The sequence below is a fragment of the Lissotriton helveticus genome, chromosome 3_1 (assembly GCF_964261635.1).
Source record: "Lissotriton helveticus chromosome 3_1, aLisHel1.1, whole genome shotgun sequence".
NCBI classification, from domain to species: Eukaryota; Metazoa; Chordata; class Amphibia; order Caudata; family Salamandridae; genus Lissotriton; species Lissotriton helveticus.
In genome coordinates this window covers 1,169,356,496-1,169,383,190 of record NC_136061.1, presented here as the reverse complement: position 1 = coordinate 1,169,383,190, position 26,695 = coordinate 1,169,356,496, and the positions used below count along the sequence as shown (strand labels likewise).

The following is a 26,695-nucleotide window of genomic DNA, read 5'->3' as shown; positions in this document are numbered from 1 at the left end:
CTGTGCTAGCGGCCTGGCCTCACCTTATCTCATCCACCAGCCCATCTCTGTTTCCCGGTTTGGCCCCCACCTTCCAGCTGCCCATGAGTGCCCTCCGTCCTCTCTGCTTCCAAACTAGCGCCCGCACCGCAGGCTCAGGCCTGTTACCACCGGGCATTCAGGTGCCGTAGCTCACATCCTCTGGTCCCCTGTGTTCACAGCTCAGTGCAGCCAAACTACTATTTGGTACAACATGTTACTTTTTCATTTTAAATATCACTAGTGGACTGCACCATCTATAGTGTAATCCACTTCAGTGACAATGTAAAACATGGTATAGGCCTACCATTGTAGCAAGACTGCCACAGTTTAAAAACTACAGTTCAACATGTCAAACCCTTCTGGCAATCAAAGTAAGAGCAGCCTAAATGCACTCAATATTCACAATAATCAGCGAACAGTGAACTTAACAAAAGGAATCAGCAATTTACACAGCAGCGTGTGCACCGGGTAAGAGGCCCTGCAAGCCTGCTATGAATAGACACGAAAAGGAATATATCCAGACATTGATCTGGAATAACCCAGTGCACTACAGAATGCGTCACAGACGCTTCAACATTGGTGGACAATCATACTTAACACTGTAGTTGGCTCAATATAACAATGTTGGAATTCGAATCAAATGAAACATATAAAGTACACAAAAATAATTCACAAGAATAGCACGTCTTGGTGTCTTGAGTCCGAATAAGTTTAATTCACATTCTTCAATCTCAGCGAAGTGGAACGTAAATGGAATGCTTCAAAACAGCATCAACATATTTAAAAATCCCAATGCATTTCGGGCATGACGGGATAGCCCTTCATCAGGGGAATCTGTCAATAGTAAAAATAATAACCATGTTCATAATCAATAATAATACATAATACATAGAACTCAGCAAAAGAGTAGAGAACCCTGATCAATGTTCATGCACAAGTGGCCAGGTGCAAACCTTGTGAAAACCAAGAAAAATAAAACAAGTGAAAGAAAGAAAGTGGGAGACAGCCAAGCATCACCATATGATTACAAAAACTACATTAAACCAGAAAGTCATCGTGACAACGTGACTGAATTCGGGAAAAGATCTGAGTGAAAAAAAGAGGAATTAGTGAAAAACCATGATTCTTACTGGCACACAAAAGAGACTCGTCGTCCTGTGCTATCCGGAAGCTCACTGAAAGCATTAAACCTCAGTGTTACGTGAAAAATATGGAAAACAGAACTCATACTCACCAACAGCAAGGAGTGTTGGTGACTAAACTACGAATCAGTAAAGTAGGTACAGCAGTAGTCACACGGCGTCGGAACACAGCCGAACTAGCAAATAACAAATGAGCCAGATAGTCAGCTAACTATCGAGATTCTTCAAAAATAAACTGTAATCTATCAAAATAGACAGCAAAATGAAAGCAAAATGCGCTTACCAGGACGAATATCACAAAAAACGGCAGGCTGATCAAGCAGACTAGCGTCCAAGACTACCGGTTGAAACCCCATGTGTTAATAAGGACCGGAGCGGTCGGCTGATTAGAAAAAGGACTGGGAGAAAGGGCTAGAGGCTGCGAACAAAACACGGCGGCCATCTTAGAGTGGTCAACTAAACTGAGCTAGTCAAAAAGAAAAATGTAAAAACCGAATGATAATCACACCCAGAAAAAGAAAAATTGTGAATAGGAAATAAGAATTAGGTGCAAGGGCAATACTTATGCAAGAACATGGAAACAGAGGAATACAGCAATACACATTGGTAAATAAGAAGAGCAATATTCACAAAACTATCAAAAGACATCTTATACTGAATTAATGGCAGTCGGTGAGAGTTATCAAATCATCTCAGTAATACATACAGGCATCAGTGTTAAACAGAAACAATAATACAGACAAGCATCAGTGTCGAAAACATTGTTTACAGAAAGCAAGATAGATCAAATTTGTCATTGAGTCCTAACGGGGATAAAGTTTGCAAAAACCATATCCAGTAAACCTCACGTTGTAGTAAAGATTTCGTGATGTCCTTGTCTGGTGACAGTTGTTGTTGTTCTAAAACCCCAAAACGAAATTGCGCAATGCTATGTCGGTTGGTATTCCAGTGTACGGCAATGGGTGAACTGGTGTAGTTGTTTCTGATGCGACTTTTGTGTTCGGTTAAACGAGTACGGAGATTTATCTCCGTTTTACCCACGTAATATAGATCACATGGGCACTTTATGTAGTAAATCACATGTTGACTGTTGCAAGTGGTGTTATGTCGTAAAGTGATCTTCCTACCAAAACGAGGACGTGCCAAAGAGTTGCCGACAATAGCATTATTACAGTGGGAGCAGTTTCTACATTTAGATAAACCTCTAGTGGGTGTACTGTCATCTTGTGGAGGTTTATTCAACAATTCTTTGAGGTTACGCGATCTTTTGAAAGCGAAGATGGGTCTTTCTGCAAATGCCCCTTTAAAATCCGGTTCAGTCTGAAGTAGTACCCAACGGTCCAATATACTTGCTTTTACCAATTTAGAATGGGTCGAATACGTAGAAACAAAGACTTGTCTGTTAGGATTTGTATGTTTCACTGATTTCTTGAGAAAATCAGTACGTTGCAAAGCTGAAGATCTGGCAACCGCCTGATCAACAACTGTCGGAGGATATCCTCTGTTGAGAAATTTTTCTTTGGCTTTGTGAATTGTCTGCATGCCAACATCAGTATTAGAAGAGATATGTTTGATTCTCAGAAACTGAGAGAAAGGCAGGTGGCGTTTAAGCGACCAGGGGTGGAAGCTCTGGTAGAGCAACGCGTTGTTGCGGTCAGTGGGTTTTTGAAAAATGGATGTTCCAACAGTCGGAGGTGTCAATGTTATTTTTACATCGAGAAAAGCAATGCTTTTAGATTCAATCAGGTGCGTGAATTGAATTCTAGGGTTAATTACATTGAGATCAAGTATCAGACCTTCGAGCTCCCTCAATGATCCATGCCATATGATCAGTATATCGTCGATGTATCGACGATATACAATCAGATTTTTGCTCCAATTGGAATTGGAGAGAATATGTTCAGTTTCAAATTTAAACATGAAAATGTTCGCGTAGCTGGGGGCTCCCGAAAAGCCCATGGATGTACCATTAGACTGAATAAAAAATTGAAACATCCATTTTTCAAAAACCCACTGACCGCAACAACGCGTTGCTCTACCAGAGCTTCCACCCCTGGTCGCTTAAACGCCACCTGCCTTTCTCTCAGTTTCTGAGAATCAAACGTATCTCTTCTAATACTGATGTTGGCATGCAGACAATTCACAAAGCCAAAGACAAATTTCTCAACAGAGGATATCCTCCGACAGTTGTTGATCAGGCAGTTGCCAGATCTTCAGCTTTGCAACGTACTGATCTTCTCAAGAAATCAGTGAAACATACAAATCCTAACAGACAAGTCTTTGTTTCTACGTATTCGATCCATTCTAAATTGGTAAAAGCAAGTATATGGGACCGTTGGGTACTACTTCAGACTGAACCGGATTTTAAAGGGGCATTTGCAGAAAGACCTATCTTCCCTTTCAAAAGATCGCGCAACCTCGAAGAATTTTTGAATAAACCTCCACAAGATGACAGTACACCCACTAGAGGTTTATCTAAATGTAGAAACTGCTCCCATTGTAATAATGCTATTGTCGGCAACTCTTTGGCACATCCTCGTTCTGGTAGGAAGATCACTTTACGACATAACACCACTTGCAACAGTCAACATGTGATTTACTACATACAGTGCCCATGTGATCTATATTACGTGGGTAAAACGGAGAGAAATCTCCGTACTCGTTTAACCGAACACAAAAGTCGCATCAGAAACAACTACACCAGTTCACCCATTGCCGTACACTGGAATACCAACCGACATAGCATTGCGCAATTTCGTTTTGGGGTTTTAGAACAACAACAACTGTCACCAGACAAGGACATCACGAAATCTTTACTACAACGCGAGGTTTACTGGATATGGTTTTTGCAAACTTTATCCCCGTTAGATCAAATTTGTCATTGAGTCCTATCTTGCTTTCTGTAAACAATGTTTCTGACACTGATGCTTGTCTGTATTATTGTTTCTGTTTAACACTGATGCCTGTATGTATTACTGAGATGATTTGATAACTCTCACCGACTGCCATTAATTCAGTATATGATGTCTTTTGATAGTTTTGTGAATATTGGTCTTCTTATTTACCATTGTGTATTGCTGTACTCCTCTGTTTCCATGTTCTTGCATATGTATTGCCCTTGCACCTAATTCTTATTTCCTATTCACAATTTTTCTTTTTCTCGGTGTGATTATCATTCGGTTTTTACATTTTTCTTTTTGCCTAGCTCAGTTTAGTTGACCACTCTAAGATGGCCGCCGTGTTTTGTTCGCAGCCTCTAGCCCTTTCTCCCAGTCCTTTTTCTAATCAGCCGACCGCTCCGGTCTTTATTAACACATGGGGTTTCAACCGGTAGTCTTGGACGCTAGTCTGCTTGATCAGCCTGCCGTTTTTTGTGATATTCGTCCTGGTAAGCGCATTTTGCTTTCATTTTGCTGTCTATTTTGATAGATTACAGTTTATTTTTGAAGAATCTCGATAATTAGCTGACTATCTGGCTCGTTTGTTATTTGCTAGTTCGGCTGTGTTCCGACGCCGTGTGACTACTGCTGTACCTACTTTACTGATTCGTAGTGTAGTCACCAACACTCCTTGCTGTTGGTGAGTATGAGTTCTGTTACCTGGTAATGGCACTGTTTTCCATATTTTTCACGTAACACTAGTAACACTGAGGTTTAATGCTTTCAGTGAGCTTCCGGATAGCACAGGACGACGAGTCTCTTTTGTGTGCCAGTAAGATTCATGGTTTTTCACTGATTCCTCTTTTTTACACTCTGATCTTTTCCCGAATTCAGTCACGTTGTCACGATGACTTTCTGGTTTAATGTAGTTTTGTATTCATATGGTGATGCTTGGCTGTCTCCCACTTTCTTTCTTTCACTTGTTTTATTTTTCTTGGTTTTCACAAGGTTTGCACCTGGCCACTTGTGCATGAACATTGATCAGGGTTCTCTACTCTTTTTGCTGAGTTCTGTGTATTATGTATTATTATTGATTATGAACATGGTTATTATTTTTACTATTGACAGATTCCCCTGATGAAGGGCTATCCCGTCATGCCCGAAATGCATTGGGATTTTTAAATATGTTGATGCTGTTTTGAAGCATTCCATTTACGTTCCACTTCGCTGAGATTGAAGAATGTGAATTAAACTTATTCGGACTCAAGACACCAAGACGTGCTATTCTTGTGAATTATTTTTGTGTACTTTATATGTTTCATTTGATTCGGATTCCAACATTGTTATATTGAGCCAACTACAGTGTTAAGTACGATTGTCCACCAATGTTGAAGCGTCTGTGACGCATTCTGTAGTGCACTGGGTTATTCCAGATCAATGTCTGGATATATTCCTTTTCGAACCCTTCTGACAGGACAGACCCTCCCTTTTTAAATATTAATAAGTCTCCAATATGTAAGTCCTGTAGCCCACAAGGTTGCATGTTATTTAAAAGTAGGACGTGTAGATACATCATGTTAACATTTCCTCATAGTGACTAGCACCCAATAGCAATTTTTCACTGTGGCAAGTGTTGCTGCTCTATATAGAAAACCAGATTAAAGATCTCCTAAAATCCTAATAATGTATCTTGGGAATGGTACTAGTTAGAAAAAATGATTAAACAACTATTTTCAGTAGTTATTAAATATCGAATTAAATAGTAAAATCTGATTTCTAATAAATATGAAAGGAAAGTAACTTTTATAAAGTTGGCTGTTCCCTTCCTGAAGTTCATTGAGGCTACATTAGCATTTTCTCTCCCACTTCTGCCAGTCAGTAATTTGCATTAGAATAGGTGTGAAAAAGGTGTCAAATGCCTCCTAGGAGCAAACATTAGGCTTACCTAAGTGGACAGAGAGGACTCATTTGTACCTCACACCATATGCAGGGTGGGGGCTGTGAGCATCCTTTTTTGATTTGACAGTGTCAAATTCTGCTTCAGTGGTCTATCCTACTTGGCAGGTCTACTGGGTTTACATATAACTCCTTTCTTGCACTTGAAATGCAGATAGCTGGGTCCAAGATCCTTCTTATGTGTCTACTATCTGATTGCTGAAGGACCATTAGACCTCTGTCCCTTTTTCATAATAGGGAGAGTGGGGGAGCACTTTAAAAGGAAGAGAAACAGGATTCTGAATAATTCTTGTGTATCCACTGTCCTGATTCCTAGCAAACAGTGCTTTGTTCTACCAGACTACTGTCTCTGGTCTTATTGTGGGTATGGTGGCTGTCCCAAACTGGATTTTAGTGTTCGATGTAGAACAATACTGGAATTACCACAAATCAATAACTGCACTTACCACACCCAGCGTCCAAGTTTAATGTGGCCGAAAACCTTGGCCATTTTGAAAATGCTGAAAGTCAGTCTGATTGGACCTTGGAACCTTTATCATATTGGGTAAGGAGTCCTTTGCATCACCTAGCTCATGCCAGGCATTAATATGGCATCTCAAGGCACCCACTTCTGAACATTCCTAGACCTGAGGATGATCAGAAGAGAACTGAACCTGTGGCCTGCGACTTGAGAAGAGCTCTCAAGGACAGCATTTGCTCTCTTTTGTACTTCACACAAAGAAGTAGACTACAAGAGCCATAATATGGTGGACCTCCTATTAAATCTACAGGGACACAACAAGCTATAAGAGACTTTTTCCTGCAGCTGTCCTGTTGATCAGTGGCAACCGGACCTGGACTGGACCCTGCTGTTGGACTTTGCCTGACACCCTGTGAGTCTCTATGCCTCCCCCGAGATCCCCGGTTGGACAGGTAACTCTGTTACAATTGTGACAGCTATCCCGTCCACTGTATTAGAAGTGCATCATATGCAGTGGCAATTGTAGTATGACGGACAGGGTATCTGTCACATTTGTGATGGAGTAACCTGTCTGCTGAACTCTAAATCAGCACCTAAGTCCAAATGTAAAATCTTTGACTATGACAAACCTTGTTGGTGCACACGACCTGCACTCCATCACGGACACCATCAAATCACACTTAGGTCCTGGTCTACTGTGACCTTTGACTATCATTTTCACGTTATGCTTCTTAATGCAATTCCTAATTAAAACGTAAATTCATATTTGAGTTTCCCGTATAGGAGTTTTGTTGTCGTCGTGTATATAAATATTTTGGGATTTTAGTTTTTTTGCATTGTGTTGGTACTGCATACATACTTTACACATTGCCCTCAGTTAAGCCTGTCTGCTCTGTGCCGCAGCTACCAAGGGAAAGAGCTAAGGTTAATTTAGTGTCAGAAGGTTCACCCTGACAAGGGTTGTGATTATTCCTTGAGTTGGCCTCAATCCCATCCCCCTCACACACACACACACACAAATAATAATCCAGTTATTTACAGGCCGGAAAACGAAATGGAGTGAAAGTAGACCAACACTGAATCTGGATTAAGAGGATGGGAGTTTGGTGCTTCGTGACATTGAGCTCTAGTATATGGCTGTGAGAAGTTGACCTGGCATATGATCTCCACTATTCTAGTCACTCAATCCTGCGATCCTGCAGAGCACACGTGGGACCCTTGGCCCAACGGAGAACGAAGCAGATCGTTGCATTAGTCGACTTCGAAGCGAGTGACTCGTATCCCCAGAGCGCTTCGACCGGAAACCTTCCAACTTCCCTAAATCGCCTAGGCCGCCTAGAAGTGCCGAGGCAGTAACAAATCCAAGACCATCCTTGGTTTTAAACAGCAGACGCCCGGCTCCTATTAATCTCTACTTCAGCTGGAACATACTAACCATGGGCGGTTATAATTTTCAAATGCCAGGCAAATGTGTATATTGTCAGTCCTGATGATGATCCCAAACTACTCAGAGCAAGGGATCGAAACGTCCGTCGACTTCTTTTAGTGTTTTCACAACTTACCATTGTGTGTAATTTGTTGTGTTCAACATTTTGGCAATACTTCTATTTGTGACACTGATTTAAAGTGGCCAGTTTTGCTCAGTCTTTGCCTGTAACCTTTGCACGTTGTACATGTTTCTTTCCCAACACTTCCCCCCTAAGTATGGTACAGGACTGTGCCCTACTATTACTCCTTTAACCATTTTTGTGATTTACTACAAAATAAAACTCCTGTCCGGCTGGACACAGGAGGAATATAGCTACCTATTATGGCCTATATTGTATTTTTTGCATGATCTTTCAAGTGCTAAGGACCTTTGTTCTCTGTAATATATGTTTGAACAGGGGGGGTCACTCCTTGACCCCAAGGGAGATTCTTCAGTCTTCCAGTCGAAATTAAATGTCGAAGGTTCAGGATTTCTTCTTCAGAGTTTTGTCCAGGGTAATCTAAAGTCCTAGGGACTGGGTGCCTGTACTTGTACTAAGTTTAGGGGTTGGGCTAACTCTAAGGTCCCACCTATGGGTGGACCTGGGGAGGGGGTTTTCACACCCCTTCCCCTTTGTCCAGTTTCGCGCCAGAACTGGGGCAGAGTGCCCCAGTAACCGGTTTGAACTGGGAATGCATGGAGTACCTTGTGTGCCCCAGGCAGTGTCTGAAAAGCATTCACTAAATGCAACCCACCCTGCCCCAATACACTAAAGCCTGTCTGGGGAGGTGATGGCACCTCCCTGGACAGGAAACCTATTATCCAAGCCCCCCTGCCGGAGTTGGTCCAGCAACAGGAGGTCAGACTCATGTCTGTGGCAGCAGCAACCATTTTGTGATGCTGGGGCTCTGTTTAACTTTAACCGGGTATACCAGTGTGTACATGCCTTTTCCCTCTAGAAGGGTAGAATGCTACCCCCGCCGCCAAAACTGACTGGGGGGGTAGTATTCCAAAGCGTTTGACACCAAACACGACATGTTTTGATAAAGCCAAACCAAAGTTAGCATTAACCGCGAGGATTATAATGCACTTAAGAGTATATGGTATGGCTATATCATAGAACAGCTATAAGGAGATATTTCTGAAAGCTGCAGAGGGGCTCAGCTCATGATAGGGCACCTTCTCACACAAAACCAAGCACTCTGCTCCCAGGATTGTCAAGGCCTGCCATAGGAGTGACTTATAGGTTAATATGTGTCTATATGTAAAGATAGATATAGGTATACTCTATCTAAGTAAGGGGTGCTTACACCACCTTACCCAGGCTGCAAGTGCCGACCTGTGGTGCCATTTTGGATGGCTAACCAGGGGTGGCACAATGCATGCTTCAGCCCCTGGTAGGCCTCTGGGGTACCTATGCCCTGGGTACCTAAGGTACCATATACAGGGACTCACAAAGGTGACCCAGTAACCAATCCAGTATGTACCTAAAGTACATGGAATACATTTTAGTGAGAAAGCAGGCAGACTGCGGCCCTGAATAGCAGGATCCCAGTCCAACTAAGTTGAAAACCAGCAAAACACCAGGCGAAAAGTGGGGGTAACCATGCAGTAAGATTCCACCTTCCTACAATGGCAACCCAACTACAGCTTGCAACCAAATATAGCAGGGAGAAACGATTATTGGAATGATCCCATGATGATGCACCCCTTGCAACATTTCTTATGGGAGGAAAAAGTATACAGTCTAATTACCTGTCTAGTATAACAAGTTGGAATTCAATGGTAAGCGGCAGTGGAAAGGATAGTCCGGTGGCCCCCTATCTCTGGGAATCTAGATAGTTAGGGGTTGCAACCCTTTAGGTGTTTTAGTTCAGAACTATCAGTGATAGGTTGAAAGGAAGGAGGCTGTAGAACTATAGGAGACCTGGTATTTTAATGAATTCCAAGAGGCCTTTGTGATGACGCCCAGTCAATTCCTTCAATATGCCTGGTTGGTTGAGATAGCTCAAGGGACCTGGACAAGTTTTCCAAATGCCCTGCAGTGAGACCAGGGTGAAGGCAGGTCTTGCTGATTCAGAGCTTTAAAGGCAAGAAAGAAGAACAGTGACCCTTAGGGTGAAGTAACAATGGCAAACAAATATGAATGAACCTGTCAGATTCAGGAATATTTCAAGCAACGTCGGGGTCAAATTTGTACATTTTAACATCCATCATATTGCTTATTTGGACCCAATTAAACGTAAGAAAATGTGTCCATAGCTTATTATTCTGTTCTAGATGCAGAGCTATGGAAGCCTCATTTCTGCACATGACCCATGTTAAGTATTAGTAACTGGGAAACAATTTTGACATGGCTTCAAGTGGTGACAGCTTACAGTTGGACTGCTCCCGTAAGCATTGCTTATTAAGTATAACCCTGAATCCCAAAAAACATGCGACAATGCATACATTTGCAAAATAGGGTTATTATTTGCATAACGAATGATGGTTATAAATTTGATACAAGCTGCGGACACCGGCAGTAAAAAATGGGAAACAATATGATTGAGTTGGTTATAGCCAAGGAGGTACAAATGAAAATATCAAGAAAGACAAAGTATCAGAAGATAAAGCCAGCTGGGCTTTTATGGTTAATAACTTAGTCAACTACCCTGATAATGAAACGTCATAGGACTATTAATCCTGCGTAGTTGCTGGTTTAGCTGATAGGCTGGGTTAAACACCATATGAAGAATTTTTACATGTAAGAAAATACATGCCGGTGACTGAAAATACAAACAATAAGAAATAGTATGCGATCTGATGCATTACTTAACCCATATTGTAGCCTTTCTTAACTATGTAAGCAATGTTAGAATTGACAAGTTGGTACAACTGTACTTTCTATGTTATTGTTTGTATTATGCATGCACAAACTTAAAATAAAGATGGTAAAAAAAAATCCCGTGTTGTATCGTGCTCTGCTTGGGTTTTAGGAGAACAAACACCCAGCATTTGTGTCGCACCCACACTACACTAGAATCCTACCAGTACTGCTCTGTAATTAAAACGGTTATTTTTTTAGGTTTACGGTTTCGTTTTTTAGCATGATTTTGTTAATCATTATCACTTTAACTAAATCTATACAGACATTATATGTTAAATATGGCTCACCTAGATTTATTTGGGCTAGTGCTTTATACTAAGGAAGATTCCTATAGGAATATGTTTTAATTTTTATTTTGTAAAACAAAAAGTCTTTTCATATCCTATGAAATTGAGTTTTATCGAAACGGGTTATAGATATTTTAAACATTGCTTTGATGTACTGTTTTAGCCCTGAAGAACTGAAAGAGGTCTGTGAAAAACACTTTGACTGAGTTACAACCATAAGCTAAAAGACATTATGGCTGTTAGTATATTGAGTATTGGTGTGGTAATGGTGGGAAAGCAAAGGTGGCAGATGATAACTTTGTAAACAAGTACCAAGTCTTTATCCACCACAGCAGAATGCCTTTTCGCTGCACTGATCTGAATGTCCACATAATATCCCATTGTTTACAATCTGAGCTTGATCTTTTCTAGTTGTTACCAGATCATGTACTGAATTTGACTTTGAATGTGTTCCACATATTTTCACAGATACTCTTCCATTGGCATTGCAAGATTTGTTGTCCACAGACAATGATTTTCCTCCCAGAGCTCATTGTCTAGTGCGATGGTGAGTATTGTATTTTTTGTATATTTTTATTAAAATACGTCCCAGTATTATTAAGTATTTGGAAAGTGTAAAGCACAAAAATAATCAATATTAGAAACCGTTTTTGCAAATATGTCTTGGAATTAATAAAATAATATTAAATAAGAAGTTTAATATAGTTAGGTTAATAGAAATCGCTTAAAATGTTTAAGAAATCGCATGATGTACTAGGGCATCAGAGAGGAGAAAGTTCAGGGCAGGCATGCACTCTCCCTGGGAGAAATATTGATTGTGAGTGTGTTGAAAGACTTGTACAGCACTGTTTGCTATAGTAATGGGTAGGTATCTTCCGTAGAGGCAATGTTGGAGGAAATGAACAGCAAGTATTGCTTCACTTGAGTGAAAAGTGAGATAATTGAAAGGCCGAATGACCTCAGTTGAGACTTCGATAGAAGCTCTCTGCTCCATATTTTCAGAAGTTCAAGGGGCCACAGGGATGCAGGCACCTGAATTTTGCATTTGGGACCTTTAAGCTGAAGATATTGGAAAATGAGTCCAAGGCTGACAGCCTGCATATTCTGGGCCTCCTGACTATCTGAGCCACTGTGGACCTCTAATAAGGGTGCATCATATCCTGAATGAGGTGATTTGGACGGTAATGGTTTGGTATGAATGTGGTGAGGCCAGCTCACCTCCTCACTACAGGCCGTATTGGTGACAGGGCAAACCCAGGGGCAGTTCTAAAGAAGTTTTACAATCGACAAGTCATCCAACCAGTAACCAGAGCAGTGGCCAAAAGAACAGAGCTGATGGCAGTAGCCTCCATGATATATATGTTGCCAGATGTGAGCCAAACACTCTGAGGCTTAGACTAGACTTGCAATATGTGAAGAAAGTGTTGTTCTCTGGACTTAAAGGCACCCCTGGGGTTAATTGTGAAGCTTTGTGTTTAAGATGCAGGACTTTTGTGATTTTGGGATTGTCAATCCTGAGGCTGCCCACTATTTTCTATCAACATAAAACAGTTCAGAACTGCAACTTAGGTTATCAATGTTTTTATGTGTGGATGTCCCTACATTTGCCTTGGCCTTCATCCATGATCCTTGCTAGAAACTAGTCACTATTTTTAGGCAATTAGTGACTACTTATTACAGCAGTTTTTAGGTTAGTCTATATAAAAAGCAAATTGTGCCCTTGACCACCCCCCCCCCCCCTCAAGTAGACATGGGGTGAAAACAGTAGCTTAACTCAAAATGCGTTCTGTAGCAGCAATAAATCATTTTCCAGTTAAAGACTTGCTTTATGGAAAAAGGAGTATTAATATATGAACACAGAGTAAAGACAACATTCACAAACCATACACACAGGCCCTGGAGGTCAGGGTTAGAGTGCTTTATAGGCGAGGCCCACTTCCCTGTCTCTAGCGCTAGTGCTTGTTCCCCATTTATTATGAGCGAAATTCAGGTTAATCTCCACTAGTAGGCAGAGTCTTAGGAGTCCCACTCCGACTCTTTGCTATAATCACAAGTGTTCCAGTGCCAAAGTGCTAGGTGGAAGGCAAGTTCCCCCAGGGCCATCTGGCCCACAAATCCGATTTACCCACACCAGCTGTGTAGGAGCGAACTGAGTCTTCCAGAGAGCCCACTTTGAAGGCATTGAAGCTGCAGCGACGGTCTCTTGTAAAATCCTCACATGCAGCACTGGGGAGAGGGGTGCAACTGTACTGGTGCTGGCACCATTCGAGGCAACCTCCTCTCAGCGACTGTCTCGACCACACCATGTTCCTTGCCTTGTCCCAGTAGCCCTCTTTGGCATACAGGGTCACTGACTCCACTCTGTATATGGGCTACAGCCCAATTTGGCACCGCAGTAATCTTCACGGTGGCCCCACCTGGTAAACTGGGTCGCTGACTTGGGTCCGCACACTGGCTATTGTCCACACTGCAGCAATCTTCATGTCGGTGCCACCTGGCAAATGAGGTCGTCAAATTAACCTACACACGGGCGATGACCCGATTGGTGTAGCAGCAGTCATGGCTCACTTCATGGCAGTCCTGCTCCTGCATACAGGGGTCGCCAACATTCCCTGCATACGGTCAACCACCCAATCGGTACAACAGTCATCTCCTCACACCTTGCTACAGGGATTCAATCGCCAGGATTCCACACTGGACCTTTCGCTCTCCCTCTCCAGTGCTCTACTCTTCCTCACAGGGCACACTGGTCTTCACATGCACATAGACACTGGTGCTCCAGGGGCAGTGATCTTCAAGTTCCTTTGGTGATGTCCTCTTACCCAGCTGGGAGACTGGCAGACCTTGGTCCCCAGTCCTGGTTACAGGCAGAAGTCTTGCAGAGCTTCTCCTCATGCAGCCTGACTAGCAAATTGACAGATAATTATTTTGGGAACCTCAAGCGCCTCTTCTTATAGTCCATTTTCAGACACCAAATGTGAATTAGAGTCTCAATCTTTGAAGTTTATGTTAGGGATATGCTTTCTTTTTAAGGACCCTCTCGTCTGCTCTGCCCTCCCTCTAGAAAGCAGGCTTTCACAGCAGAAGCAACTCCAACTCTGATAGATCCACAACACAGACCATGGGAATGACTACATTTTTACACCTGGATGTCATCCACAGTTATATGTGGATAAAAAGGTAACCCCGGGCCTCAGCCCTACTGTTTATGATTTTCTTAGTAGCTGAATCTGAGCCCTTTTTGAAGTATACTGAAGAACCTGCCTCTCCCAGTGTGTCCCTCTCAGCTCACAGGAATGCAGCAATCCACTGTAGTGTAGTTCCTATATTCCCAATAGGCTCTGCGCATTGGAATAATATCTTCAATAGTATAGACGTAGGACAGAGGTTAACTAGGTCTTCTACTGACGATATTAGACTTAAAGTTTTGTGTGCCAGCTAGCTCAGAGTTCACTAGAAACTTTCTCGAATAGGCGAGGAGGAGTTTAACCTCCCTGGATAGACAAGAAGGGATTTAGTTTCTGACAACCATAGAACATGACAACTTTGCTCTCCCTAATCAAGAGTATATCTCTAGAGTCGTGTGAAAACAAAAGACAATCATTTTACTCAGTCAGTACGTGCATACTTAGTTCCACCAGATTGTAGAGAAAGAAGAGATGGGCGTGTTCAATAAAAGGAGTTATTTATTGATCAGTCTCTTTTCTCATACAAGAGAAATGAATCGCTATTATTGCAATACTTATAGTAAAGTAAAGTGCATACAGTAAAAGCAGGATTATAAAATAATACTGTAAAAGCATTGATATGGTTCTTAGCCATATGATACTTTAAAATGGATAAAAGATATACATACATATATACATTGACTAATCGTACTCGACTGGTGCTTCTAACTACGCCTACCCAGGTGTACCTGACCTAAGCCTAATACGTGGGAGGGAGTAAGTGAGTAGCAGTTTAAGTTAAGTTTGTTTGCCAAGAATCTGTCTCAAGAATTCTCTGTAAGGGGTTAGTCAGTTCAGTACCTGGGATTTAGAAGGCAGGAGGGCTGGTATCTCTTTCTCAGGACTCGGTATCCCAGTTACCCGCGAAGGTAAGCCGGAAACGCCGGAGGCTGGATTTCTCGGCAGGAGAAAAGACAGCGTCTCTCTCAGCGCGTCAAAAGGGAGGGGCAGCGTCCGTGGGCTTCCTGCATCAGCTGGGCTCTCCGGCAAGTAGCGCTGCTCCAAGCTCATCACCACCGTGTGTTTGCTTAGGGCAGCGTCGGTATATTTATACCTGAAAGGTGCCGTGTTTGACGTAAGGATGGACATAATACGTCAGTAAGGATGTCATAAGAACTGGTCGTTCTTGCATTCTTTACAGGAGTTCTCGAACGAAATCAAAACAATAGCTACGGGGGATTTCCCAGGTCTGCTGGAGGTTTGGTTTGTTTTGAGAACTCGGTGTGCTTTCTAGGGGGCTGGAGGAATAGGGCTTGCTTAATGTGACAGCATGCGCTATGACTTAATCTGAAAACGGGATTCTGTGCCGTTGTATGGATATTAGTGAATTATTAACCGGACAAGGGTCAGAAATAGGAGTATCGATATAGGTACCTAGATAAACACACTACACCCACTCCACGTTTTTATGTCCATATTTACTAACTAAGCAATAGTAAACATAACTAATAGTGCATGTGTATACCGAACCACCCCAAAATACATTTTTTGCATTTGAAAAATGGCATATGCGAAATACATGAAAATGAGTATAGGTACTGTATGCATTCAAGCAGTATAATCATTCAAAAAAGAGATGCACATTTTATATCAGCATGAATGATTTGCGAAAATTACACATGAAATGGCTCTTAATACAGAAAAAAAGTGTGAGACCACTTCATCACATATAAATACAATTACTTGTAAATAAGCGAGAGGTTGAGGTAATGTCTCTAGAGTTTATAAAAAATAGAAGCTCTGTTCTCTAAGAATAGTTCTACTGTAAGCAGAAGACAAGAGCCAAAAAAAAAAGTAAATATTTTGGATTGGGAGAAAAGTTTTTGCTTTTCAGGGGAGAAGAGAGAAAAAATAGTTCACAGTAGCTTTGTTTTCCCAAAGCTGAAGGCCAAATTCAGAGTTCAGGGAACGCTGTATGTTCGTTTGTTTAAAGTTATTCTCTCTGTTCGGGTGAAAACATCATTTCAGACAGACTCTCGAAAAAACAGTCTACCGCTTCTGGTGAAAGTTCGACCAAGTTGGAAAATGTCGCTACCATGCAGTCATGAGCATGTTCGCTTTCAGTGATGGTTTGATCAGCATCGATGCTGCTTTTATCTTGTACTTCACTACCCATCAATCGTAGTGGTGAAGTCTCCACGAATGCCGTCATCAGGATAGGTAGCCGCTGGGGACAGCACAATGCATGAGCCTTTACTGGACCCAACAAAGTATCTGCATCCAATGGTACTTCTGATTGTAGTGTAAGACAGGTGTCCAACACGCATTCTTCGCCGCATAGCATGCACCTCAATACAGGCATAACACAATTCTGCCACATGGGTCTGAATGAAAGAAACCAGGTCATATTTAGATCTCGTAGCCGGGCTAAGCCAAGGACTTTAGTTATGCGGTCCCGGTAGCGTATAGCTAGGATCGTTTCTTCCATTGTTGCTGGAGTCTTGTCTGTGACATGGCTTGCCATAACGAAGCAAGAGTAGCAAAAATAAAATGCCTGCTACGAGTCCCAACAGGAGTGGAAGTCCGCCAAAGATGGAATGGACGAAATTTGGAAAAATACCCAGGACTGCTTTGAATGGGGTTAACAGTCCAGAAAAAACGGTCTTAAATACACTCGCAATACCACTAGTATCAGAAATATTTAAGATTTCGTTTAGCATTTCTGCGAAGTGTAGCGGGCAATTTGTTGATAACAAGGCATGTATCTCACCCATTGTCCTTGCAACTTGGAGATCATACGTTTCTTTTGATGACGTCAAATGGGTTGGCGTCTGTAGGAGCACAGTCTTCATTCTGCTTAAAGTATCAATTCGAATAGAAGAGATTTTCAAACTGGGCCATAACCTTCCCTCCCTGTCTGGAGTGTCATTCAGGAACAATACTCGCTCACAGCAAATGACCATGGAAGTCACGCTTACCAGATAAGGTTTTCCTGGCAGCAAGCCACAACATCTGTGATCTACAATTAGAATGTAACTCCCGTTAGAAATTCTTTTAAAGAATGGTTCTATTTGTGTTGCAGGTGTGCCGAGCTGGTGACATGAAAGGTTATTTGAAGTTCCTTCACAGGCCCCATGTAAACTTATAACCTTACACAGAAGTATACCACTTAGTGATGTCTCACAATTATTACCACTAAGAAATACACTCTGTCCTTTATTACTGTAACATGTGTGTGTATAAGGTAAGTTCCATGTTGACTTAATGTATCCTTTACCCAACTTTTCATACTGGCCTGCCTGTATATATTTTTGGCAGTATCGAAACTGGAAAGTTGTTATCGGAATAGTTATTATCCCATGTATTATCCATTCAATGACAGGTCGTTCTGACATTGTCAATGGTAATCTCAGTTTTTCAATGCTCAGAATTGTATATTCCGCACCCTTTTTGTGCTAAACTGATTTGTGTATCAGTAAGGTTAAAGATACTGAATAATGACGTTGTGTTGATTAAACGCCAAGGCACGTAGCCTGAACGCAGGTTTTGTAACGTCCAGCCAAGCTGTACAATAGAACGCAATTGGGACTGACCCTGTTGCAACATCAGTAAGTCTTGTTCTATTATATCGATTGCAGAAGATACAATACTGTCCAGTGAATATATTCTGGAGGACAGAGTCATTAACCCATTGTCCACAACAGAAAGTGATTTTTCCAAATTAACACGGTCAATTTCCCGTATTCTCTCTGCTGTCTCAATTTGAGTTTCTTTCCAAGCTTCGTTGTAAGCTGCATATATAGAGGCCGCTATGAAACGTTTTTGACGCTGTTTGCGTGGTCCCATAATGAAATCACGCAAGTCAGCACCTTCTTTAAGTAAAGTCAAGTGTTGCCTAATTTCAACCAGTGTGGATGTTTGTAGCCATTCGAGGCAGAGTTTCCCCACACTGTAAGTAGTTACAATCCCTGGATGTTGTCTCTGGGAGTATCTAGGGTCTGGCCTGGTCAATGTGAACCCCTGTTTTTTGTTCAGGAATCTATCTTGACAGTTATTTGTGTCTGTGGGCCAGATCAACCATTTTTTCCAATCAGGATGTGTTCTGTTTTGGTTTAAAATATGGGATACGTCTATTTCATCATCTGTAGTGTTATTACTGTCAGGTGTTGGCTTTGGAATAGACGGTTTGTTTAAGTCTTTTATTTTGGCTAGGCCAAGACAGGTAGTCTGTTGAATTGTGTCATTCAAGAATATAATTTGTTCTGGGATCATGCAGGCTCTAAATAATGATTCTAAACCTTGCACTTGCCAATCTTTTGTACCCCAGATTGTCTTCGTTTCAATATTTTTGTTCCAGAAATCAAAACCGAATGTTTTCATTTTTTCAAAAAATGTCTCTGAATAGATCAATTTTGTGTTTGTAAGCATGGTTTTCATTCCTGTCTTATTTAACAATTTGAAATAAAATGTTTCTGCATCACTTGTGTTAAACCCTGAGAAATAAGAAATTTTTTCATAAAATGTTTTTGAACTACCTTTTGGTGGAGTAGCACAATGTTCCCATTGATTATAATTAAAAACATTTCTGGGTTGAGCAGATTTATGCAGATAATGGTGACCATAGTGGTTGTAACAATACATCTGGTCATAATTAGATGAACCCTGTAAATATTCATGTACTGTAAATTTAGCTGACATCACTAGATCTGACATCATATCATTAATACTTTCAAAGTCCCAATCATCAGTGAATGTGCTTGGTTTTACAAAGTCACTTAATGAAATCTTGAATTGATGAGGATACTTCAGGAGCTCAACCGGACCATAGATTTCGTAATCAGTTTTGTCCCATGCTACCCCACCGGGTATAGGATTGGCTGTGAAGTTTACTGAAGAAAGTTCTCTTTTCTCGATGTGTGAAGATTTGTGTGGTTTCAGGACCAAGTTGATATTCTGACTTGCTGTGTCCATTGTAACATATTTTCCCTCCATGAAATGTCCCAAGCATAGTACCATGATGAGCCAAAGTATGAGGATAAATACACCTTGTGCCACCCAAAGTTCAATCCATGGAGAAATCAGATATGTTTCTTGTAGTTGATGAAAGAGTTCCTTTGCTTTGTCTTTAAAAGTTTTTGTTGTTGGCTGTTCCTCAGGTTCACTTGGATCCTCAGAAAAATCATCGAAGTTGATGAAGTAGCCAGATGCTGTTCTGTCAATTGTTTCAATTGCTTCTGGATTCAATTTTGCTTTTTTAATTTGCTTTGTTTCATTAGCATAGTCAGCAGGTACATCATTGTAGACTGGTTTTTCTTGATGTAAGATTTTGATTTGGGTTTCAAGAGGTTTAAGTTCCATTGCTTTGTTGCATAGTCCTTGTTGATTCACTGTAGGTTTATCAAATGTGATTAGTCTCTCAGTTTGAACCTCTGTATTTGTAGCAAACTTTGGTGTTCTACTACTTCTTGGGAGTCCACTTGGCCTACTACTTGTTATCGGCCACATGATTGTGGTTTAAGCAGGTCGATGGATACAACTCGGTTCTCCTTTTTACCAGCAAGGGGCGGTAATACTACTGATCTTGTCCCGTTGACAGACAAGACAGGTACTGCTTTTCTGTAAGAAGGCCCAAATTCCTTCTTTACCGCGAGCTTCTCTCTGACCAGATCCCCGATTTTTGGAATCCAGACAGGCCTTGCTGGGACAGGTGGTTTCTCTTCAGTGGCTGTTGGCTGTTGCTTCAACTTTATGTTGCTCAGGTCTTTTCTTTTTTCATTTAAGTCCTGTAAAATAGCCAAACGATCTTTGATATCAAAGCATTTTTCTTTAACCACTGAAGTTTGACTATCGAGGTCCTGGATTAGCATTCTAGTCCCAAACAATAGTTCGTACGGACTGAGACCTCTCAGAGAATTTCTTGGCAGATTATTAAGACTACGTTGGACACTTATTAAATGTTTGACCCACCCAGCTCCCGAACCTAATACCTTTGCCGTTATAGATTGCTCTATGCCTTGGTTTTTTCTTTACACCATCCCGTTTCCCTCAGGAAGGAAGTGATAAGAGTCCTGCAATGCAATGCCCATGCTGGCCATACACCCCCCATAAGCTTGAGAGCTAAAAGCAGGGTAATGGTCAGAATGTAGCATGCCCCATGCGTATATGTCATTATAGACTCGCAAATCTTTTTATAATAGTTCAGACGTCAGCCGAGAGCTGGGGTCTACATTTTAAGTGATGATAGTCTCAAATAATATACATTGGGACGCATGTTTCTTGTTTAATCATGCGAATAGATCGCTTTATGCTTTCTATTATAAGTTCTGGCACTACCTCGGCCGGTTCGCCACTGCGATCTCTGTTGCAGTTTTCACAATTTTTTGCAAATTTGTGATTATCCACGCTCATCCCCGGCCACCAGTATTCTGATTTTAATTCTGTCGAAGATTCTTTGATTGTCTGATGCCTTAAACCTAATCCCATATGTGCTTCTTGTTTTAAGAAGCCTCTCCTGTTCCTGTTTGGAATTACCCTATCCCCCACTCCAGGGATTTGAGCATAAGGAACGGAGTTCGCATCGATTATGTATGTATAATTGAGTGGATAGTTGATGGGTAGCGCTGAGCAGTCGCCTTTTGATGACGTTTTCACCGCCAGCATTGTTTCCCCGTCAATGTATTTTCCTGAATGCTTTTTTGTAGCTACGGAAGCCGATTTAGTTGCTTCCGCTGTGGCTGTCTCAGCCAATAAATTCCCTGCAGCGTGAACGCCATCACGCTGATGACTCAGAGAGTGTATCACGTGAGTCTTTGGTAGTTCTTTTTGTAAAAGAACTACTTGTTCCCAAGCGATTTTTGCTTGATTGTGGCACCTGTGTCATCTTTGTAACCGTTTCTAACCAATTTCTGCAAGTCTTCATTGTATGATTTGACGCAGGAATGTGAATCGCACACTATCAGTGTCGGGAATTCGCGATCGGCAATATTGAGCGCCATTTTTAAAGCTATTAATTCAGTTTGATGACCTGAATTGTCTTTTACAGATTGTGACATCGTTACTAGTGGCCTAATTTTACGTCCTTGCCACCGGCATTTGACAACCTCGCATGTAGCGTTGTAGGCTTGTTTTCCCCAAACTGAGGGTTCTGCATAACTGTTTGTGTATATTACGCAGGCGTAAAGTTGTATGGGCAGAATGTCGCTAGGCAGAGGGTATTCTCTTTCATATTCTAGATTTTTTAATTTTTTCATTTCTGGGTCAAAATAGTATTTCACTCTGTCTGTAGCAAGAGAATCTTCCCATTGTATCCATTTTGGATTTAGTGCCATAGTAGGTAAATTACATGGGCTTGTTAATGCCTCAAAGGCCGATTCTGCTGTTCTGACTGTAATCTGTCTGCCGTCAGCTTGGTATCTTTCTCTTGCTACAGCTGTTTGAACCGCATGAACAATGTTTTCCTTAATGCTGAATCGTTTTTCAGATTCTGTGTACAAATGTGATTTGTAAGCTATTGGTACCGTTTCTCCCTCATTAGAGGTTAGGTATGTGAATCCGCATCTTCCTGGGATGACCCGAATCACAAGGTTGCGTGTGTTATCGCGTGTTTGTAGTTTTGTTTTAACTAACATGTCTGTTTGTAAAGATCTCAACATTTCTGTGTGTTTTTGAGTCCAATTGATTCTTTTAAAATCTGGTCTTATTAAGTCATAGAGAGGTTTAACCCTCTCCGCGTAATTTATAATGTATGTTCTTCCGAAATTCAGGAAACCTAGAATTGATTGTAAGTTTTTCAGCGTTCTTGGTGCTTGGATTACAGCACATTTTTCTAGGAAATTGTCTGCCAGGCTTTTGCCTTCACTTGATAATTCATATCCTAAAAATAGGACAGTCAGATGGGCAATTCTTGACTTCTTGAAGTTGAATTTGTAACCCTCTGCTGCGAACCCAAGTATTATGGTGTTCACTCTTTTCAAGTGAGTATCTAAGTCATCATCTGTTAGATAGATGTCATCGACATAAGATAATGCCTCATCATCATATATTTGTAGTAACTCTGTTACTCTTGCTGAGAATAATCCTGGGCTGTTCTTGAACCCCTGTGGCAAACGACAGAAATTTTTCTGCGAGCCATTTATTGAGAAAGCGGTCAAATATCTGCTTTCTGGTGCTATATTTTGACAAAAGAATCCATTAGAGATGTCTAATGTTGTTTTGTATTTTTTGCGCACTATGCTATTCATTAGTGCTGCACTGTGTGAGTTTTGTACTGCAAACGTTTTGCAACATGTGTTTAAGTGTCTGTAGTCCAAAACTAGACAATATGAATCGTCTGGCTTGGAGACAGGAAACAAAGGATTGTTCATTTGTGAGGTGCAAGTTTCAATCACCCCCTGGTATTCAAGTTGATCTAAGATCTCCCTGACCTGTTTTTTAGCTTCTTGCTTAATTGGGTACTGCCTCTGTGCAGTTGGTTGTGATTTTAACTGGATTATGTGAGGAGGTGAGTCCTCATCCCATCCCACATGATTTTTTATATAATGCATTAGCTTGGGCTACTGCCCACTTTCTTGCAAGCGTATATTTTTTATGAATTGGAATGTGATTTGAGAAGGCAGGCATAATCATTTCTTCGCCATGAGGGTACTCCCTGACAAACTCTGGTGGCCAGTCTTTTTCAGCTAGAAGGATGTCATAACTCTTGGAGAGATTATCCCAAAATAGACCCCTTATTTTCCTAGTCTTATCTCCCTCTATACGCAATGTTATTTCATATATTTTATGAGGTTTGCTAACTCTGGTATCTGCAGTTTCCACTTGAATGTATTCATTCCTGTCCACTGTCTCCAGATGATTCATCAGGATCTTGCGAGCTATGCTCACTTCTGCTGCGCTGTCTAGCATTGTCTGAGCCCACTCTCCGTTTTTCAGTTGTGTCCTCAGTATCCTCGGCATGTTTGATTACTTTAATACTGGCTACCTTCTTCTTTGGAAATTGTAACTTTTTACTTTGATGAGCAGGATCTTTGTCTTTAGACTTGACGTGCTCTTCCCTGTGTTCTGACCGTCCTCTTCTTTCCGATTTCTGCGAGGAAGTCTGAAAAGATCGAGATGGACGTGTATCAATATCTTGATATCTATCAGGTTTCTTCAAATTATCCCTATTTCTAAGGTTGTATTTTTTCTCAGAGGGCTCCCTCTGGGGAGACTTGTGTCCTTGGTCTGGAGATCTTTCTCTCCGCCGAGGAGACCTTCCTCTGGACTGGAATTTTTTCTCTTTGGGAGTGGATTGTTTGTTTCCATCCCAGCTCTTTTTTGGAGTGTTTAGATTATTTTTAATAAATACTTTTTCGGGATTTTCAGTTAGTTGGGGTTTCACTGGTTTCCCACCCAAACTATCTCTTCCTAGTTCTTCATAGGATTTTTCTATGATTCTGGCAAGTTCAAAAGGTTGTTCTGCTATATCTGTTTCTTTCAATGTTTGGCGGATCGCCACAGTTGCTGCTTCCCCCTTTATGTTGGCTAGTAATATAGCCGAGACCTGCTTGAAGTCTTTCAGTAATTTCATACCCAGAGTTAAAGCAGGTTCTGGACCGTATTCATTTTGAATCTGTCTTAGAACGTCTGGTATTACCGCCATGGACGGAACACCATGTGTTTTTGTGTAAATGGAAGCAAAGACTGTGCCCCAAGTGTCACAGTCCTCCGCATGTGGTGCGATCCCCATTGGAAGACAGATAGTCAGAATTCTGTGTTTCTCAGTAGGGGTAGTATCCGGAAATACTGCCTCTATTTGAGTGATTTTTTTGTGCTAACCAGAATGGAATTTGTTCCCTTTTAATGGGTACTTTACCTAGACAGGACTGTATGTTCTGTGGTGTGATTTTATTTGTGTTCGCCTGATGAGGGGTCAGCTGTGGAATTTTAATAGCTGGTTGGACTGTTGAAGTCCGCATTACATATTGGGCTAATTGTGTATTTTAATTAGTACTTTTAGTTGGACTAGAAGTTCTGGTATAGACATTTTCTCAATTTCTGGATGTGGTGTGTAACCGGCTAGAACCGGCCACGTTGCTCCTGGTCTACCTAGTGGACCGAGCCTGGTGATGTGATCATTATGTTTTAGGGCGCCTTTAAACCAGAGCAGGTGCTCTTGGTATTTGAGTGGTATTTCCACCTCCTCGAAAGGAGTGTACTCATCCGGTGGTTCCTCTATTTTGTAATAGTGGAACTCCTTTGTTACAGCGTTTGCTGCTGGAAAGTTTATCCATGAATAGAATACCTCTGTCTGCCGATATTCATGTGCCTCAATTACGAATATGACTGTACCACCTCTTGATGTCAGTCCATTTTCTATAAGTTTTAAAGTTATAGTTTTTCTTATACTGACCGGGATGAGTATTGCGACCGGCTCAGTTTGCAGGAGACTTGTGTCTTCCTCTATGAGACGAGCTGCTATTCTAGCTGTCTCCCTTTCTTCAGTTTCTGACATTTTTCCTGACAGAAGGGTTTTTGTTGCAGATCAGGTTTCCACGGAAACAAAGATTAGGTGCACAATGTTTTGGAACAGTGTATCCTTCAACGTTGAATAAACCAAAAACTATACATAGGAGTCTCCTCCTACTAAGTTTGGCGGATTTAACCTTTGACCCACTCCAGACGTCTTTGGAGTTTTTATGGGAGAAAGGGTCTGTGTGGAAAAGCACGACTGAGTTACTCTAATGCCTTGCGTTAGATTTATCGCCTTACCAAACCGTTGGGCGCCATGTAGTGTAGTTCCTATATTCCAACTAGGCTCTGCGCATTGGAATAATATCTTCAATAGTATAGACGTAGGACAGAGGTTAAATAGGTCTTCTACTGACGATATTAGACTTAAAGTTTTGTGTGCCAGCTAGCTCAGAGTTCACTAGAAACTTTCTCGAATAGGCGAGGAGGAGTTTAACCTCCCTGGATAGACAAGAAGGGATTTAGTTTCTGACAACCATAGAACATGACAACTTTGCTCTCCCTAATCAAGAGTATATCTCTAGAGTCGTGTGAAAACAAAAGACAATCATTTTACTCAGTCAGTACGTGCATACTTAGTTCCACCAGATTGTAGAGAAAGAAGAGATGGGCGTGTTCAATAAAAGGAGTTATTTATTGATCAGTCTCTTTTCTCATACAAGAGAAATGAATCGCTATTATTGCAATACTTATAGTAAAGTAAAGTGCATACAGTAAAAGCAGGATTATAAAATAATACTGTAAAAGCATTGATATGGTTTCTTAGCCATATGATACTTTAAAATGGATAAAAGATATACATACGTATATACATTGACTAATCGTACTCGACTGGTGCTTCTAACTACGCCTACCCAGGTGTACCTGACCTAAGCCTAATACGTGGGAGGGAGTAAGTGAGTAGCAGTTTAAGTTAAGTTTGTTTGCCAAGAATCTGTCTCAAGAATTCTCTGTAAGGGGTTAGTCAGTTCAGTACCTGGGATTTAGAAGGCAGGAGGGCTGGTATCTCTCTCTCAGGACTCGGTATCCCAGTTACCCGCGAAGGTAAGCCGGAAACGCCGGAGGCTGGATTTCTCGGCAGGAGAAAAGACAGCGTCTCTCTCAGCGCGTCAAAAGGGAGGGGCAGCGTCCGTGGGCTTCCTGCATCAGCTGGGCTCTCCGGCAAGTAGCGCTGCTCCAAGCTCATCACCACCGTGTGTTTGCTTAGGGCAGCGTCGGTATATTTATACCTGAAAGGTGCCGTGTTTGACGTAAGGATGGACATAATACGTCAGTAAGGATGTCATAAGAACTGGTCGTTCTTGCATTCTTTACAGGAGTTCTCGAACAAAATCAAAACAATAGCTACGGGGGATTTCCCAGGTCTGCTGGAGGTTTGGTTTGTTTTGAGAACTTGGTGTGCTTTCTAGGGGGCTGGAGGAATAGGGCTTGCTTAATGTGACAGCATGCGCTATGACTTAATCTGAAAACGGGATTCTGTGCCGTTGTATGGATATTAGTGAATTATTAACCGGACATGGGTCAGAAATAGGAGTATCGATATAGGTACCTAGATAAACACACTACACCACATAGCTCTCTGGCTGGATTCCTCTAACTTCTCATGTTCCTCCAATTAGCTCTGGGTCTCCCTAAATGGAACCCAGAAACCTATTTATTGTACCATCTACAGGTCCACATACACTCTGCACCACACATGCATATAATATACATGCACTGCACAGCACTACATTCTTCCTGCATTGCATGACTCACAAGCACACATACACCCAGCACATGTATAACACACATGCTGTGCAGCATTGCACACCAAACTGATGTAACCCAAGGGTGAATTAAGCATACAGCAGCGGAACTTTAAATGAGTGCGCCTGTAGGCCTCACTCCAGAAACACAGGTAAAAAAGGGCCTGTTCACTCCTGCTGATCACTACACCGTAT

At 41.5% G+C, this 26,695-nt stretch overlaps 1 protein-coding gene across 1 annotated transcript in view; it reads left to right on the top strand.

Annotated features, from left to right (window-relative positions):
- RAB3GAP1 (RAB3 GTPase activating protein catalytic subunit 1) overlaps nucleotides 1-26,695 on the top strand; it is a 436,470-nt gene that overhangs the window by 61,450 nt on the left and 348,325 nt on the right. Inside the window, exon 5 of the mRNA XM_078681808.1 lies at nucleotides 11,551-11,629. Coding sequence (XP_078537934.1) covers nucleotides 11,551-11,629 — 79 coding nt within the window. The remainder of the gene's footprint in view (nucleotides 1-11,550; nucleotides 11,630-26,695) is intronic.